Consider the following 18,858-nt stretch of genomic DNA (forward strand, 5'->3'; position numbering starts at 1 on the left):
CAGCTAGAAACTTACAGAAGTGGTTTTCTATTTTGAATTCTCAATTCCAGACTAAAGATTTTTAACTTAGGGCTTTTTGAGGGTTTATGAATCCCTTGGAACTAGATACAGAATCATTGCCTGCATATATGTATTTTCTTCTGGAGGGTTTCTGAATCTTTTATTAGTCTAAAAATGATCTCCCACACATTCTATTTTCCTTAAACCACTTTTTCTTAAAGCTCTAGATATTAGATACCGCCTCCTACTCTCCCTAAGTAGTAGGTGTGTGCCTTCAAAGTTGAGAATGCTTTCTTTGGTTTCATTGGTTTATTATTGTGCTCTATTAGCAGTTAAGCACTGTACATATAGTATCATTGACAGAATTATTTCCTCAGTAGTACAGTATTCTCATGACTCTGCCTACAGGTTCTTTGTTCCAAGGCAAGACAGCTCCTTAGCTTTGTTTCCCAGTGACTATTCAGCATCACTTTATATGAGTTGTATCTACTTCAGGTTAGACGCACCATATGGAGCACGCACATACTCTGTCACTGGCAGTCTTCTGAGTTCTTTTCTGCTTGCCCTAGCTAGCTTGCTTCCTGTCTTTGATGTGTTCAGCACATGGTCATAAAATAATTATCCCATCCTCCTGAGGTAATGGCTTTTGCTTCCTCCCTAGTACTTGTTCACCTTCCTTTTTCTTTTCTTCTCAGCTCTGTGAGAGTTTTTGTGGGTCAGTGGGGGTAGTTAGGAGAACAGGGTAAGAAAGGCCAGGTAGGAGGGGCCTGTGAGGCTGAGGACTTTCACGTGTGAAGACTGTCAACTCCTGTTATAGCTTTTAAAAGGAAACAGTTGTCAGTGTATTCAATTTTTTTAAATGTACAAATATGGTCTTTTTAGATGGATGCATGCAGTTTGTCAAAACTTAAATACTGAGGAGGAAGTGGAAAATGTAGCAGACATTGGTTTTGATTGTAGCATGTGCAGACCCTATATGCCTGCGTCAAATGGTAAGAGAACACTTAAGCTGCGAGTCTGTGCTCTCCTGCAACTCACCTGCACCTTGCTGTCCGTGGCCAATGAGTGGGCTTAACTCTACTTCTCTTTTGTTTTTGTGAAACTATTATTTGGACAAGTAATTTATGGAAAAACAAGTTTGTTTTGGTTATAAAATAATTCTTATTGTCCCAACTTTATATGTTAAAACACTTTAACATAAAGGAAGAAAATGAAGCATACACTTTAGATGTAAGATGTAATTTTGCCTTCAGGGAACGTGATCTTGTAGTTTTTAACAATATGTAGAAATCCAGTACACCGATTCTCTATCTTTGTCACTGTTAGCTCCCTGGCTTGCATATTTCCTTCACCACTTCTCCTTGTTGTGTTTTGTTGTTGTTTTAAAGATCACTTTTAACTCTTAGTACTCAAGCATTTATTTCAATAAAATTGTAACTGTATATGTCTTTAAGTACACTTTATCTTTTCTGAAGAAATCACCTGAACTTTTTTCGTTTCAGTGCCTTCCTCAGACTGCTGTGAGCCTTCACTTGTAGCACAAATTGTCACAAAAGTAAAAGAGCTAGGTAAAATGTGAAATGCTTTACCTCATTGTTCTTTAGAAATAGCTCATAAATGCTTAACTTTTTATATAACTAACTTGCCACATGTTGTATGAAACCTGCCGTAATCATACAGGCATTCAAATCTAAATTCCCTAATGTTGGTAATCATTTCTGTAACTGATATATAAAATGCTTGTCTTATTCAGCTTCACTGGGACAGTATTCCTGTAAATTTCAGCAAGTTGGGAATGAAAATAACAGCTTTTATAATAACCATTAATGCCTTACTTGCTTTGGTTTCACTGATACATAACTGTGCTTAGTTATCAGTTAGCAGAAAGTAAGGCCTAGTTAGCAAACATTCCTTTTAGAATTAATTCAATCTTTTAATATTTTTTCTATAATAGATCAGCCTAGAATGATGATTAATGATACTGTTATTAAACAATCATTCTTTTGACTTCTTGTATTTGATAGCATCTGATACAAAAACATTTGGATAGTATAAAAATTGTAATAAGGAACAGCAGTTTTGTACATTTAAAAATTAAATCTGCAAAATTTGTACTTATTTACTACCTCTCTCTGTAAGTGATTATACTGGAACTTTGTTTTCCAGATGGGCTTCTGGAATATTCTTTTTTCTCATATATAAATTGATCCTCACCTTTTGATCTTTTCTAGGAAAAGGCTTATAGTGGAATAGCTGAAGCATTGCTTTTAGCTTCAGCGCTTTCTTTCTAAATCCTAATGTTGATAATGTGAAAAAAGAAATGCCAGGAAGACCATTTTTAAAAAATGTGCAGCCTTTCTGCCTGTCATACAAGAAAGTTTGGCCAGTTATTCCTAGTTTTGATCAGGCATCATTAGGTTAATTATTCGTGCATTTCATATATAATTGCTTTATAAAACTACAGTCACATTCCCTTGACATGGGTGTTTTGGAATGATAATTATCAGTCAAATTTAAAATGAAACTATAAATATGTATTCTTGGGATTTTGTAATTTTAGATCCACCTAAGACCTACACCCAGGATGGTGTGTGTTTGACCGAATCAGGGATGACTCAGTTACAGAGCCTCACAGTTACAGTTCCAAGAAGAAAACGGTCAAAACCAAAATTAAAATTGAAGATTATAAATCAGAATAGCGTGGCTGTCCTTCAGACCCCTCCAGACATCCAATCAGAGCATTCCAGGGACGGTGAAATGGATGATAGTCGAGGTAATATAAATTTATTTTCCATGGAATATGTGTGCAAGATTTAAAGCTTATATGAGGGTACATCAAAGAGTTCATGGGAAGGTCCATGTTATCTTTTAATTCTGTTTCCATGAGCTTTTTAAAGTACCCTTGTAAAATAACTTTTGAAGTGTATATGATTTATCTAAGGGTAAATCATACTGATTTAGATAGTCCTTGACATAACACTTGCCCTTTCTAAGGGAGTGTTCTTCTTAGACCTTGCCTTTTCAGGTTCTCTTCCTTTCAGGTATTGTCTAGCACAGGCCTACCTTACAGAAACCCTCAGGAGCAACGTAACTTTGAAGATCACAGGTGGGGAAATTAAGAGGGCCTGACTTTAGTTTGCTAGATATCAGCATAAGCCTTCTCAGATTCTGTGAGCTTGGAAACTATGTTTAAGTTAAAGTAGAACATGATCTGTGCATTCTAGAAATAGAAAAACTGTTATTAATATTACTTCACATGTAAATTTATATTCACAGGTATTCATTGTAAACCATCGGTTTATAAACATTTTCTTCAGGGTAAATATAAGTTTTTCTAGCTGAATTATTGAGATAAAATAATTTTAGTAATAATACTAAATTCCAAATGAGTTATGTTTTTACTTATCTCCAAAGAGGATCACTATAGGCTTGTTTATTTTTAGAGTGATTATTTATTTTCAGCTGATTCAGAATTAATTATTTTTGTTCCGTTATAATTTATCATTCAGTAGAATTTATTGAATGCCCACTGCAAGCCAGATGTTGGAAGTCATTTCGATGAACGAACCAGATAAAATTCTCTGCTTATGGAGCTTATATTTTAATGTAAGAAGACAAGACTGTAAAAATAAAAATACATAACATAATAAATCAGTTAATTATAATGTGTTTGGCAGGTGCTATAGAAAACACAGAATTATGTTAAGAAGAATTAGGAGTGCCCACAGTGGTGTTGAGGGGTCAGATGAATGAAAACAATTTTTGTTTTTATTTTTTATTTATTTTTTTTAACACTTTATTTTCTTTTTTTTGCGGCTGGCTGGTAAAGGGATCCAAACCTGCTACCTTTGTGTTACAAGGCTATGGTGTAACCAAGCTAGCCAATGAAAGCAGTATTTGAACAGAGACTTTCAAGAGAGGAGTTAGTGAGCCACTTGATTACCTGAGGGAGGAGCATCCTAGACCACAGGACTGCTGCGGAGACCACTGTGTCAACCAGCTTGAGCAAAGGGGACAATAGGAGGTGATGAGACTAGAGATGTGAAGAGAGGAGGGGGCTCGGTAGATTATGCAAGTTTTCACTTAACCGGGGGTGGAATGGGAGGTCACTGGATGTTTCTGAAGAGAAGAGTGGCATGATCTTATTTGTATTTTAAAAGGAACACTGCTGTGGTGTTTAGGCCATCAGGTGCAGGCGTGTAGCAAGTACATCAGTTAGGAGGCTTTGCAGTGGTGCAGGTGAGAGATATTTGTGGCTTGGAAGGATATGTCTTCTGTGTGTTCCTGATGATTTACCATTGAATCCTCAGTAATGAGTTTTGGTCTGTGTTGTTGGCAGAAAACCTTTCTGATGCTTGTGTAATAATGGATTTTCAAATACCATCTAAAAAAGAACCTGATTTTGAAATTTAAAGTGGTTTGGGTCTTGTGAAAAAATAGTCCATGTACCTAGAAGGAATTGATCAGATTAGCATTAGCCAGAGTACACTGAAGAATTTTAGTTTCTGTGGACATTAAAAAAATATCTGAAAAATGGTTCCATAGTCACTTAGATTTGGGAAATGCTACATTTCACAAAATTGAAAGGTTTCTCGATAGTATATATTATTTCCCAAATTATGAGATTATAGAACCTTTTGAAAACAAAAGAAAGCAGCAGAAAGACTACTGTGTGACTACTGTTCTTCAGAACACGTGAGAAACAGTGGTGGATTGCAATGCTGCGTTGTCATTGATTCTTGTCAGGGTAAAAGAAAGCCAGTTGAAAAATGACCCTTGCTTTCTTTCCATTTATGTGGTAAAATATCCTGTCTTTAATTGGATTTGCTGAATCTGTCTTTATTTTTACTGAATATGAAAGGAGATGATTGTTTTGTGTCTTGGACAGTGAAAATGTTGACAATTTTAGAATTTAAGGGAGTGAATGTACAGGATTCTCCTGACCCCTCACGTTCACTTGCATCTCAAGGTCTCAAATCCTTTGTGAGAGAAAAGGTTACTGTCTCTAGGGATGAGATAAATGTATGTTATTTGAAGAACACTTGTGCTTTTTTTTCTCTGTTGGCTAAATAAAAAATCCTTTTTAAAAATTTAGTATTGCCACACTTTGCTATCCTGACTATGTCTATTTGTATGCATATACTTAAAATAAATTTTATAGTATTTAAGTATGCCAGGACAGGGGAAAAAAATAAGAGTACAATCATCCCCAATTCTTATTGTTATATTATGCTAAGATTTCAAATAAAACTGTCCCTTTTTTTGCCACTTTGTATTAAACACAAAATTTGCCAACTTTTAGATTCTTTTACTGACATGTTTTGATGATGTCTCGGTGCTCTCTGAAGTAGTGGAGCAATGTTCAAGCCTGCTCCAGTTATTTTTTGGCAATTGTTTGACTTCTCTGATGCCTGGTCCTCACATTTGTAAAATGTGTGTACTAGGACCAACCCCAGAGGATAGGTGTGCAGGAGAGATGCAGGACGCAGTCAGACATTCAGCCCTTCTGTCCACCGAATGTTCAGTAACTGACTGACTGCTGTTACAGCAGTGGTGCTAAATCCCCGCTTCTGTGTCGGACAGAACTCAGCAGAATTTCACACTGTTGTTTCTATATGTGATGTAAATTCCTTTCGAGGTAGTAAAAGGAATTATGCCTGTGTTTGAGTAATTAGACGCTTAGGGTGGAGGATTGTCTGCCAGAATCATTCTCTGGACTGAATGTTTCCATATCTTTTTATTCATTTTGGAAGCTGTAGAAAAATTATACCAAAAGAGTCTATAAACTTCTCCCTCTGTGTTATAAAGTCATATCTGACAGGTTACTTTATTAAAAAGTACAATACATTAGGTCGAGACTGGATGATTTTAAAATTAAAGTTTCAAAACTATAATTTACTAGAAGTGATCTTCAAGTGTGTAGTTTCCAACTTAAAGCTATGAGGATGTAGTATTATGTTATATTACACACAATTTTATACATAAAATAAAAGATAAAAGTAAGTCAAATCATCACCTTAGTGTTTCAGAAACAAATTCCTTGTGCAGTAAAAGCAGACTTTTTTCTAATTTACCTACTGAGATTTGGAAACCTGGTAGTGCAATATGTCTGAAGAGTGAGAACATAGCACCTTCCCTGTCTGTTGCCAGCCTCTGACTAGACCATCACAATGTAAGGGGGTGTTTAGAGGTGCGGGAGTAAAATTGCACTTAGGCTGTGGCAGGCAAGGGCGTGGGCAGATAGAGTGGCGAAGGGGAATGGTGTTCAGTAACTACTGGAGAGAGGAGACAAAGGAGGTAACCTGTTCACCTGGTTAAGGTGGCTGCCTCCTTGAGACTTATGACCTCCTGTAATGTTAACGTCAACTCTCTCACCTTTTTAAACTTGATTTTTGGACACGTTATACATTAAAATGATTTGAAATTGAAAAAGAATAGAAAAGTTAACAGTGAAAAGTCTCCCTCTCCTCTGTTCTCAAGCCCCAGTTCACTTCTCCAGAGGCAAGCAATTCCTTGTGTAACCTTCCAGATGTGTTTTATGCATGTACCAGCAAATACGTATATATTTTTGTTCCTTTTGTCTTACTGTTCTTTATGTTGTTCATTTTTTTGTGGCTGCATATTCCTTTGTAAGGATGTAAGTAACTTAGTTTACCAGTCTCTTTCCTGTTGATAAACCTTTGGGTTTCTTTCAGTCTTTTACTATGAATGTCTGGTACATTTATAATGTCATACATAGGTGGATCTGCAAAGATGAATTCCCTTCTAAATCAAAGGCTATATGCATTTGTAACTATATTTGGCAAATGGAGGTTTCTTTTTTCATTTCTTTTTTATTTACAAATTTGAAGTGTACAACAAGGTAGCAGCTATATATATATATTTGATACTATATATATATATACACATATATGATTTATAGTCAAACAAATGTGCACATCTGTCACCTTCCATAGTTACTGTGTGTATGTACTCTCTCAGTAAGTTTTCAGTATACAACACAATATTATTAACAGTAGTCCTCAGGCTGTGCACTCTAGACAGTTCATCCTACTTCACTGTAAATTTGTACCCTTTGACCTAATTCTCCCCATTTTCTCCTCCTCCCAGTTTATGGTAACTACCATTCTATTCTGTTTCTATTTATTTGGCTTTTTTCCCCTTAAGATTCTGCATATAAGTGAGATCATACAGTATTTGTCTCGCTGTTTCTGGCTTATTTCACTTAGCATGATGTCCTCCAGGTTTATCCACATTGTTGCAAATGACAGTATGTCCTTTTTTTTTAAGGCTGAATAATATCCCATCGTATATATATAACACAATTTCTTTATTCATTCATCTGTCATTGGACACTTAGGTTGTTTCTATATCTTGGCTATGGTGAGTACTGCTGCCATGAACATAGGAGTTCAAATATCATTATGTGGTGGTGATTTTATTTCCTTTGGTTATATACGCAACAGAGGGATTGCTGGGTCATATGATAGTTGTATTTTCAATTTTTTGAGGAACCTTTTTACTGTTTTCCATTATAGCTGTACCAGTTTACATTCTCACCAACAGTGTACAAGGGTTCCCTTTTCTCCACGTCCTCACCAACACTTGTTATCTTTTACCTTTTAATAATAGCCATTCTAAGAGATGACATCTCATTGTGGTTTTAATTTGCTTTTTCCTGATTATTAGTGATGTTGAGCAACTTCTCATTTACCCATTGGCCATTTGTATGTCTTTGGAGAAATGTCAGTTCAGGTCCTTTGCCCATTTTTATCAGCACCGCACTCTCCCGAGTGAGCCACGGGCCGGCCCCTTTGCCCATTTTTAGATCAAGTTCCTTTTTTTTTTTGCTATTGAGTTGTGAGAGGTCCTTCTATGTTCTGGATATTAACCCCTTTTCAGTATTTTCTCCTAATCCATGCTGCCTTTTCATTTTGTCGATTGCTTTTTTGGGGGGCTGTGCAGAAGCTTTTTAGTTTGATGCAATCCCACTAATCTTTGCTTTTGTTGCCTGAGCTTTTGTTGTGATATCCAAAAAACCATTGCCGAGGTCAATATCAAGGTGCTTTTCCCTTCCATTTTCTTTTAGGAGCTTTATGGGTTCAGGTCTTATGTTTAGGTGTTTAATTAATTTTGAGAGGATTTTTGTGTACAGTGTAAGATAAAGGTCTAGTTTCATTCTTTTTGCATGTGGATACCAGTTTTCCTGGCACCATTTATTGAAGAGACTGTCCTTTCCCTATTGTGTCTTCTTGGTAGGCTTGTCAAAAACTAATTGACCTTGTATGCTTGTGTTTATTTCTGAGCTCTGTTCTGTTTCATTGGTCTGTGTGTATGTTTTTATGCCAGTACCATCCTCTTTTGATTTCTATAGATTTGTAATATGATTTGAAATCAGGCTGTGGGATGCCTCCAACTTTTTCTTTCTCAGGATTATTTTGGCTCTTCATGGTCTTCTGTGGTTCCATAAAAATTTTAGATTTGTTTTTGCTATTTTTCTGAAAAATGCTATTGGAATTTTGATAGAGATTGTATTGAATATGTATATTGCTTTGGGTAGTGTGAACATTTTAACAATATTCTTCCAGTCCACAAACATGGGGTATCTTCCTGTTTATTTGTGTCTTCAGTTTCTTTCACCAATGTTCTATAATTTTTAGTGTGCAGATCTTTCACTTCCTTGATTAAATTTGTTCCTTTTTGATGCTATTGTAGAGGGAATTGTTTTCTTGATTTCTTTTTTAGATAGATAGTTATTGTTATAAAGAAATGCAACTGATTTTTGTGTGTTGATTTGGTATCCTGCTTCTTTACTGAATTTGCTTATTAGTTCTAACAGTTTTTTGTGTGTATATGGAGTCTTTCTACATTTAAGATCATGTCTTCTGAAAACAGGGATAATTTTACTTGTTTTTTTTCTGATTTGGATGCCTTTTATTTCCTTTTCTTGTCTAATTGCTCTGGCTAGGACTTCCAGTACTATGTTGAATAAAAAGTGGTGAGAGTTGGCATCCTTGCCTTGTACCAGATATTAGAGGAAAAGCTTTCACTTTTTCCTCATTGTAGGTTTATTTTTGAATAGGTGATATCTCTGCATGATATAAAAAATGCAAAGAGTTCAAAAGAGTAAACAATGAAAACTTAGTCTCCCTCCCAGCCATTTCTTCACCAAAGAGAACCACTGTTTTCTTATAACCTTCCAGAGACTAGTTATGTATAAACAACAATGTATTTACCAGAGAATTTCTAATATTTGGGCAAGTGGTCTGTTTTCCTTCATAGTAGCCTGTGGGAATCAGAAGATGTTGGTTAGAAGGTGTTGGTTAGAAGGCCTTCAGTGATACCAGTCACGTTAAGGCTAGTGTACATACTACTTCATGCCATTCATCTCAGCATGTGTGATCACTGGTATCACTATGAATATCAACAGTAAAAGTGCTCTCTTGGTTTCACTGTCCCTGTGTGCTCTGTTTGGAGTGAAACTTGGTCTTGTGTACTAGATCCAGTGCTGCCTTAGGCCACAACTCATTACACATGATTAATTTTGGGATTCCCTCTTCACCCTTATCCTGGAGATTGTCTTCTTTTCTCTCTTGTGTTGCATGTGTTTTCTGTGATTTCATGCATTACTCTTGTTTCTCTCCCTCAATTTGATGGGACATTTTCTATAATTTTCTCAGAATGTATGCAAGGTAAATTTGGGAGATTATACTCTTCTGAAAATGTCTTTATTTTACGCTTCTACCTGAATCTTATTTTCTAGGTTGGAAATAGATTTTCTTTTAGCATTTTGAAGTTATTGATCCATTGTCTTTTAATTTCTAGTATATAGAGAACTCAATTCTTCCTATGTGACCTGTGTTTTCTCTGGAAGCTCTTAGGATTTTAGGAAATTCTTTGTCCTCAATATCCTGGACATTTCACAAAGATACATGTCTGTTTTCACCTATTTTGGATATATTTTCATCTGTTTTGTCAGGCACTGAGTGGTCCATTTCATTCTGCCATCTCATCAATGGTAGGAAATGTTCTTGAAGTGTATCATTTATGATTTTTCCCCTGCAGTTTTCTCTCTTCTTTTTCTAGACTCTTGCTGTTCAGATGTGAAACCTACTCAACTGGTTGTCTTTTCTCTGCTTCTTTCCAAAACATGTCCCTATTTTATCTTCCTACCCTTCTAATGATTTTTATTTTTGTTTCAATTATCATGTAGTAATTTCTAAGAGCTTTCTTTCCTCCCTTCAAATCTTCCTTTTTGTAGCATTGATGTTTTATATTATCTCTCAGAGGATTTTAATTTTTTTAAAAGGTTTTTTCTTCCATCATACTCAATTCCAAATTGCTTTTTGTATTCTCAGGTCTCTATCTTTTTGTGTTATTGACTTTCATCAGATAATTCTTGATTGTATATGCATGATTAAAAGTGAGGAACTAAAAATGGGGATTGGATAAATAAATTGGTGATAATCTTTTTATCTTTAAAAAAAAAAAGAAATTAAACATTGGAAAGCTTTGAGTATGTGGGTGGTGCTTATTGACTTTAAGTTTGTGGGGGTGATCTGTGTTGATCATTTGGGGACTCCCCTAGTGTCAGTGTCTTTAGACATTTCCCTTGGACTAGTCAGGTTCCCCAGAGGAATCTTTTCAAGTCTCATGCTTGGAGGGTAGAGGTCTGGCTGCTAGTGTTCTGGGAGTTTAGTAGGGATGGGCTCTGGGGGTGGGTGGGTTCGGGTGAGGTTGTCTGTATTTAGCATGCCCATAGTCACTTGATCCTGTTTTCTGTCCGGTGCCCCATTGCTCAGGTTGTCCCAAGAGTCCTGAGTCCCATGAGTTAGAGTGGCAGCTTCCCAGTGTGTCAAGTTGGGAAGAAGGTGTAGGGCGTGTGACTTCTATAGGTAGTGTAAACAGTGCTGTCTTTGTTCTTGCCTTCTGCCACCCATAGCCAAAGGAACCCAGTTTTGCCATTTCCTCAGCCTTTTGGGGATTGTTATAAACTGGATTTCTTTCCTCAGTTCTTTCCACTCTCAGCTGAGAATTTGCAGTTGCCAAGTCATTTACCATTCATCTTTATGCTTTCCCCTTCCAAAATTGTGACTTTTCTCCTTTCCTGTCTTTGTGAGCTTATCTTTTAAAAATAGATTGCTTCAATGTGTTTTTAGTAGAGTTTCAGGAGACTGAAATTAGATGCATGAATTTAATCTACCATCTTAACCGAAAATTCCTTCTCATTAACTTTTAGGTGGGTATATTTGAAGGTAAACAAGTGGTATTTTGTCATATTTGGTGCTTGCTAAGTTTCAGTGTATAAACATTTCTTTTTGTAGCTTAATCATAGCTATATAGCGCAGTTATCCAATTGTTATGGAATTGGACTCAAATATAGACCAAATATAATAAAAATCAAATACCCTGTTCATGGTATTACAGAAATATGTCGTCCATAATACATATCATAGTGAAGAAAAGAGTTAATTTTAAAATGTATTTGATAAACTTGTCTTTTTCCTATAGCACAGTATAAAGAAGGTACAATTTGCAAAAGTTTGTTTACTGTAGTGTTAAAATAGCATTTTCTAAGACCTGGACTTTTGGGGCTGGCCGATTAGCTCAGTTTGTTAGAATGTGGAGTTATAACACCAACGTTAAGAGTTCAGATCCCCTACTGGCCAGCTGCCAAGAAAGAAAAGAACTGAACTTTTATATGCATTACATAATTTCATTTACTTCATTCAATGAAATATTTATGGAACACCTACTAGGTGCCAGGCTAAGGATGCATCTGTTAATAAGAAAGTATTAGTACCTGTTCTCATGGAGAATATAGTCTTGCAGGGACACAGACTTCATAGAACCAATTAAAATGAAGCATTACATTAATGTACAGGAGCATATAACTGTTGGACATAACCTCTTCTAAATATCAGGAACTCTATAATACAATGATGGTATTGAAATAGAGTCTTGAAAGATGAGTTAGGTAGAAGGCAGAGAGTGGAAGAAAGAGCTTGATACAACTTCACTGCAGTTAGAGCGAGGTGGAGCCAGAGAGTTTTCAAGAGATTATTATAATGGGTCTTACAATATGAGTTTTGTGGGGCTCTGGGAATACACGAGAGGATTTTAGGCAGAAAATCGATACATATTTATAGAAAGATCACTTATGCTGCAATTCAAAGAACTGATTGGAGAGGGGTATGCTTTGAGGCAGGGAACTACATAGGAGGGTATTATAGTAAATCATCTGCCAGATGGACTAAGATGGCGGTAGAGAGAAATAAAATGCTTTTCAGAGATATTGAGGAGACTTGATTATGGGAGAAAAGAAATTAGGAATTGTCAGGGCTCGCTTCTAGGCTTCCGTCTTCTCCAGGGTAAATTTCCATGTCTTTTAATGATGGTAGATAACATGTGGAAAGGGAGAAAGTTCATCTTAAATTAGTAGTTCATTCTGGATATGCAGTTTTCAGTAACTAGGTAATACCCAATGACAGCTGTGGTTGGAGCTCAGAAGAGAGTTGAAGGCTAGAGAAATAGCCTTGGGGTCCTAGACCTGAAGACGTAATTAAAAGCAAGTGAATAATTTGTTAAGTGCAAATTGATAATTGTCTTTTTGAGTCTCTCTCTCTGTGATTTCCCTTCCCTGATTCTTATCTTTTACTTCCTGAGAACACTGCATTAAGCAGCACAATTTCTACAACCATTTGGAGCCTCTTCCATCTCTTTCTGTACTTTCCCTATTGATGGAGACGCACGATTAGGAGGGCTTGGTGACCACTTTGATTTGTATTTCCCATTAGGTAGGAATTATGTATTTGATAGGTTTTTCCAATTTTATCTCTGCATTTACTTTTTTCCAGAAGGAGAACTTATGGATTGTGATGGAAAATCAGAATCGAGTCCTGAGCGAGAAGCTGTGGATGATGAAACTAAGGGAGTAGAAGGAGCAGATGGTGTCAAAAAGAGGAAAAGGAAACCATACAGGCCAGGTACATCGCCTGAGCTAGATTTCTTACTATAATCAAAACTTAGTTAATTTAAGAAAAATAGAGTATTGAGGACTTCAATTATAATGGAATAACCAGGATTAAATATGGCATCTTCACAATTATCTGAACTAAAACTTGTGCATTTAAATTAAAGAACTGAACTACTGTATTTGAGTATGCTTTTCAGCTGATGAACTCCTTAGGATGAGTATGTGAATACTTCACAATGAATCATTTAATGCTTTATCCCAAATGTGAATCATTTTATTAGACGTCTTCTAGATTGGTTTTTACTTATGCTTGGACTTTTAAGGCCATTTGTATGTTTCCCCTAGATGTGTAGATCTGTAATTTTTTTTTAATTTTCAGCATTCACTTTCTAATATTTTTATATTTCTTAAAACTTACTTCAGTGTTTATGTAGGAGTGCTGGAAGGTATACAGTGTGAAGGTGAACAAGACAGGGTTCTTATGTCTTCTAGACTTGATAGTCCAGTTAATACCATGACCAATTAAACACTCTCTTATTCTTGTCTGCCTCAGAGAGAAAAACTGCCTTGCTAGTCAGTTTTTATTTATCTTATTAGAAAACATTGAAATTGTCATAGTACAGAAGTTGTAGGCTTCCTTGAGGCAATTTATTAATCTCTGTTTACCAACTGACGAGGTATTAAATTGGATCAATACAATCTTTATTCTCTTGATTGCTTATATTTCATTAGTAATAGTTATCTCAGTTCCTCTTGATATGTAAGCGAGAACTTTCTCACTGCATTTGTATTTTGCTAAACCTTTAAAGGTAACCTTTCCTTACAGATGGTCCATATTTATAATAAGGATCTAAGGTTAGTATATCCAAATCATTTCATGAAAATGGTTTCATTTCTTCCCAATTATGAGGCTTATTATCGCACCTACTTTTTTAGACATTGTGAATTCCTTTAGGAATTTATATTTAGTGTTTTGTTTTTCTCTGCCTTACATGAGGAGCCTGTTAGGTCACAAAGTACATTACTGGACAACTGTACATTTGGAAAAAGGTTACAGTGTTGCCTGTGTGCCAGGCACTAGTCTAAGCACTTTACATGTATTTATTTACTTTTATGACATATGTATGAGACAGTGCTGTACATTATCCCCATTTTACCAGTGAGGGAACTGAGAAGTTAAGTAACTTGCCCAAATTTAGTTAGTAAGCAGAATAATATAGTCTGGCTCCAGATTCTGTGTTATTAACTACAGAGTTCTGTGTGTTTTCATGTCTGAATGCCTTGATAACATGAAATAACTAGACACAATCCCCCTAATGTTACATTCATCAAAGAATGTTCCTTTCATCCAGTTTAGTTTGTATCTTCTATTCTCCAGCTAATGTACAAATTATTATCCACTTAATGTACAAATAGTTTGATGTGTGAGTGACTAATATTTGTTAAATAGATAAGCAAAAATAGTTTGCTGGTTAATATTTACTCCGACATTGTCTAGAAGATGAAATATGCATGCAAGTTTTTCTGTATTCTAACATATTTTAATTCCTGATTAGTGATAGCGATAGCTTTGACTTTCTTTTTCTTATTTCCAACTTCAATTTTGCATAAAAATGAGATTATTGATTTAGATTAGCCCAGATTGAAGTTTGGAAAATGCCTCACTATCTAATACAAAGCAATTTCATCCTGCTTACTGTGGAAATATAGGGAAAAATTAGCTATCGGCTTACGCGATTTCTGTTTTGGATAGGTATCGGCGGATTTATGGTACGGCAAAGAAGTCGAACTGGGCAAGGAAAGACCAAAAGATCTATGATCAGAAAAGATTCCTCAGGCTCCATTTCTGAGCAGTTGCCTACCAGAGATGATGGTATAGTACTCATTTTGTTTGATTTAACCCTTTGATCTTGATATCTGTATTAGAAAGAACCATCCTAAATGATATACAGTTACAACCTTATTGCCTCTTATGATCAAAGGATTTAAGTGCCTATAGAATTCATACCTATAATTCAGCAATCAGGTTTGATAAGGAAATGCTTTAAATCTTGTACACTGTTCTCCTTAGAGATTTTTTAACAAGTTCCTTTTTTCCCTGTATTAAATATATTAAATGTATTTCCCGTATTAAATCCAAGGTAGTTTAGGGATTGAATCACTTAGTTACATATGGCATTTTCTGGTCATCTCAAAAAAGGCCTTAGTTACCTGCCATAAAATTTGAAACTTTTAGATTATTTAGTTGCAAATGACAGGGTACCCCAATAATTTTTAACAAAATTATATAGTGTTTTAGAAATGCATCTTCCAGTGAACATTCTCTAATGTTCACTCAGAGCTTCAAAGAGAGCTAAAATCATTGCTTAAGCCATAGCTTTATATTAGTTGAGAATGTCCTACTCCTTTGTCTCAATTTGAGAAGTGGTTTTAGTGAAAACTTTCTAATCAGTATATTCATGATCTATATGATTACATATTTTGAAACATTTAATATAGAAAATGAAAAGAATTGAGATGCTTTCAGTACGTGATCTGAATAGAGTCCTAGTATTACTAGGAGATAGCGTTTTGACCTCAGGTGAATTAATAAAAATCAGAAATTGCTGCATGTTTTAAAAAGGAAGCTCTATAATGGTTTTCAAGACATTTCTAATATGACTTAAGATGGCTATAATAAGCCCAATGAAGATATTTGATATGCTCCATGAAACTATTTTTTGTGTTTTCCATCTCTGTCTTTTTATTCTGTCCTCCAATTTTTTTTTTTTTTTTTTTTTTTTTGTGGCTGGTCAGTTTGGGGATGCAAACCCTTGACCTTGGTGTTAACACATCATGCATGCTCTAACCATTTGAGCTAACAGGCCAGCCCACAGACAGTTTAAGGTCTATCTTTCAGTTCAGTATTTTGTTCTTTGATCTGTGTCTAATCACAATCCTTCTATTGATATTCATATGCAATTTTTTTCCTTTTCTAAACTGCCCTTTTGATGTTTTAACACTTTGTAGTTTCTTTTTACAGCTTACTTCTGGGGCTTTCATCTTTTATTTTGTCATGTAACTAGTTGACTTAGAATATAAAACATCTGTGGCCTTTGCGTGTCTGATCCTACTCTTTGCACCCGTTGGCTCCATGTAGTAGGGCCTTGTTTTATGCTGCATTTGTTGTGTGAGAGAGACACACACGTTTATTATTATTATTTGTTTTTCTTACTGTGAACTCATATTCTTTGGAAAATTGTTTTAATTTTTTGAATTTTTTGGCTGAATTAAAGGTGGTTCTTTCAGAGAAGATTTGTTTGCATACTTTTCGGAGCATGGGGTGCTACTACCCCAGTGCTATTCTAAGCTATATTCTAAGCTTGAAGTTTTTGGTGCACATGTTCTAGAAATTCAGGTTTCTTATATGAGGGATCTTCCAAACATCATGGAAAGATTCGTATTATCTTTGAATTCTATTTTTTCACAAACTTTTTTGAAGTACTCTTGTGCAGTAGGGCTATATTGAGTTAGTGAATTCTGAGGAAAGTCTCTCACTTTTTGCCTTGTTACCCAGCACCAAATCCCGTGAAGTGATAACAAGCAGCCCCTTTGCTATTGTTGGGGGGCGGGGGGAACATGTATCTTGTTAAAGTAGCCATGAGTGTGGGGTCCTGAGGGACCTCCACCTTTAAGCAGGGCACCTTCAGTTGGTCTCTCCACCTTGGAGAGAGGCCTTAGGCTTTGTCTTCTGTTCTCTATTCCTCAAAAGGCTCTGAAAACTGGAGTTCAAGATCACCAGAATTTAGCAAATTTCAGACAGCTTTTCTTGCTTACTTTTGTGGTTCCTTCTTTACCTTAATTTTTGGTCTTTGGGGATTTTTAATTTTCTGGCTAAATTACTGGTACATTTAGAAAGATTGTTTCAAAAAATGTTTGTCCAATATTTTTAGTTGCTTTCAAGAGTCAGTTCACCTGTGTAGCCTTGATGACAAAAGTACCCGTGTTGATTTTCAGAAAGGACATGCCACTTGCCCTACCATTCGTGAAAAAGCATCACGAGAGTATCATGTGTTTGCTCACTTGTCTGCTTTAAGTTGTATACTTGTTTCTTTGCTAATTTGGTAGTCAAAATTTTGGTTTATTTCCATTTCTCTGGTTTTAAGAATGAGTGTTCATTGCATATTTATGAGCATATTTATATCTGAGCATATTCATAGATGGTGATATATTTTCACAATGCATATATACTACAAACACCTAATTTGCAATAAGTTTCTGAACTTGGAATTGCTGGATTGAAAGACACATGTTTTTTAAAAGATTTTTGTTGGGTATTCCCAGTATCCTCTACAAAAAGGTTGGGCCCACTAAATTCCCTTTCGTGTAGTATGTGAGTAGTCATTTCCTTGTACTCATGAGCATTGGGTATTTTTATGTTTTTAAAATTTTTAATAAAATGTGTTTTTAAAAGTTTCTGCTTTGAAAGGAAATACTAAACATCGAGAGTATAGGTAATAGGCAACATGCTAATACTAAATAGACATGAAATGAAATTTTTATCATACTTAAAGGTCATTAGTAAACTCTCTTTGAGATCTTTTTGACAGAAAGCTTATTTGTTTACATGAAACTGTATATGTTGATAAGCTAGAAAATTACCTTGGATGGATTTGTCTGAAAATTTTAGTATATGTGCTGCCAAAGCGAGCACTTGTCTGAAAATTTTAAATGCCACATATTTGTAGATGTGACTGTTGTTTCAGGCTGGAGTGAGCAGTTACCAGATGCTCTAGTTGACGAAGCTGTCTCCGTTACTGAAAGCACTGAAAAAATAAAGAAGAGATACCGAAAAAGGAAAAATAAGCTTGAAGAAACTTTCCCTGCCTATTTACAAGTAATATTTTACTTTAAATTGTATTATGTAGTTTCTCAATTGAGGAAATGTAATGTATTGTTTTTTAAAAAACAGCTTTGTTGTTTTTGTTAATGCTTTACTTGTTTTGTTTTCATTTAGTTGTCATAAATGCCATTCGTACCTTCCAGGGTCCCAAAAATTAACATTTACCTTTTTTTTGTACTTTGATAGTTTTCATAAAGTTATTTTTTTATCCCAGTTGTTCACTTGTAAGTATTCTATAAGACATAATAAGGATACTTTGGGGTGGGAAAAGCTCAGTCTTCCAAACCATTCACACCTGTGTTTTCCCCAAACCTAAGTCATATTGAAATTTCCCTTTGCCAGTACAGGTTGTAATAACTGTGTTCGTTGAATAAAGATAGGTTGCTAGCAGCCAAAGTTATAGATTTACTAATCATTTACTGCTATGACAGGCCTGGTAATCTAAATATTTAAACAGAATTCTTTTTGTTTTCCAAAATACACATCAGAAAAATATCTCTCAATTAGAAAAATGCATTATTTTTCATCTTGTAAACATTGAGTCACAGAAGAGTTCAAAGCTGTGTGATATATTAGGACTGAGATTAAACGTCTGGCTCTGCCACTTGCTAATCTGAGATACTTGAGCATGTTGGTCATCCTTCCTGGGCGTCTTGTTTCTTCACGTGTAAACACTGAATTGGAACAGACTGTCACTGAGTGTCCATCCTCATTTCAGTGCGTGTGACTGTTCATCTGATCTGTCCCTCCCACACACCTATGGCCCGTATTGATACCTCTTCATTGCTTGAGTTGTATTTTTTTTACCTTAATTTTCTAGTTAGCTATTAATAAATAGGTTTTAAAATACATTTCCTTTCAGTTAACATATAACTTCCTCAATTTTCTTTTTTAGTAATTAGACTACTAACATCTTAATGGCACCGTTCATGTTAAAGAGTTCAGCCTTCAAAGTCAGTGTCCTGGGTTTAAAATACCACACTGCTACTGGTTAACTGTG

General features: G+C 35.4%; 1 protein-coding gene across 15 annotated transcripts in view; it reads left to right on the forward strand.

Annotated features, from left to right (window-relative positions):
- The window catches only part of KMT2C (lysine methyltransferase 2C), a 268,845-nt gene that overhangs the window by 186,747 nt on the left and 63,240 nt on the right, over nucleotides 1–18,858 (forward strand). For all 15 annotated transcript variants that reach the window (XM_063101221.1, XM_063101226.1, XM_063101230.1 and 12 more), the window contains 6 exons: nucleotides 883–992; nucleotides 1,503–1,568; nucleotides 2,561–2,773; nucleotides 12,858–12,986; nucleotides 14,730–14,849; nucleotides 17,722–17,852. In XM_063101221.1, the coding sequence (XP_062957291.1) occupies nucleotides 883–992; nucleotides 1,503–1,568; nucleotides 2,561–2,773; nucleotides 12,858–12,986; nucleotides 14,730–14,849; nucleotides 17,722–17,852 (769 nt within the window). The remainder of the gene's footprint in view (nucleotides 1–882; nucleotides 993–1,502; nucleotides 1,569–2,560; nucleotides 2,774–12,857; nucleotides 12,987–14,729; nucleotides 14,850–17,721; nucleotides 17,853–18,858) is intronic.

The sequence above is a fragment of the Cynocephalus volans genome, chromosome 6 (genome assembly GCF_027409185.1).
Source record: "Cynocephalus volans isolate mCynVol1 chromosome 6, mCynVol1.pri, whole genome shotgun sequence".
In the NCBI taxonomy this organism is placed as follows: Eukaryota; Metazoa; Chordata; class Mammalia; order Dermoptera; family Cynocephalidae; genus Cynocephalus; species Cynocephalus volans.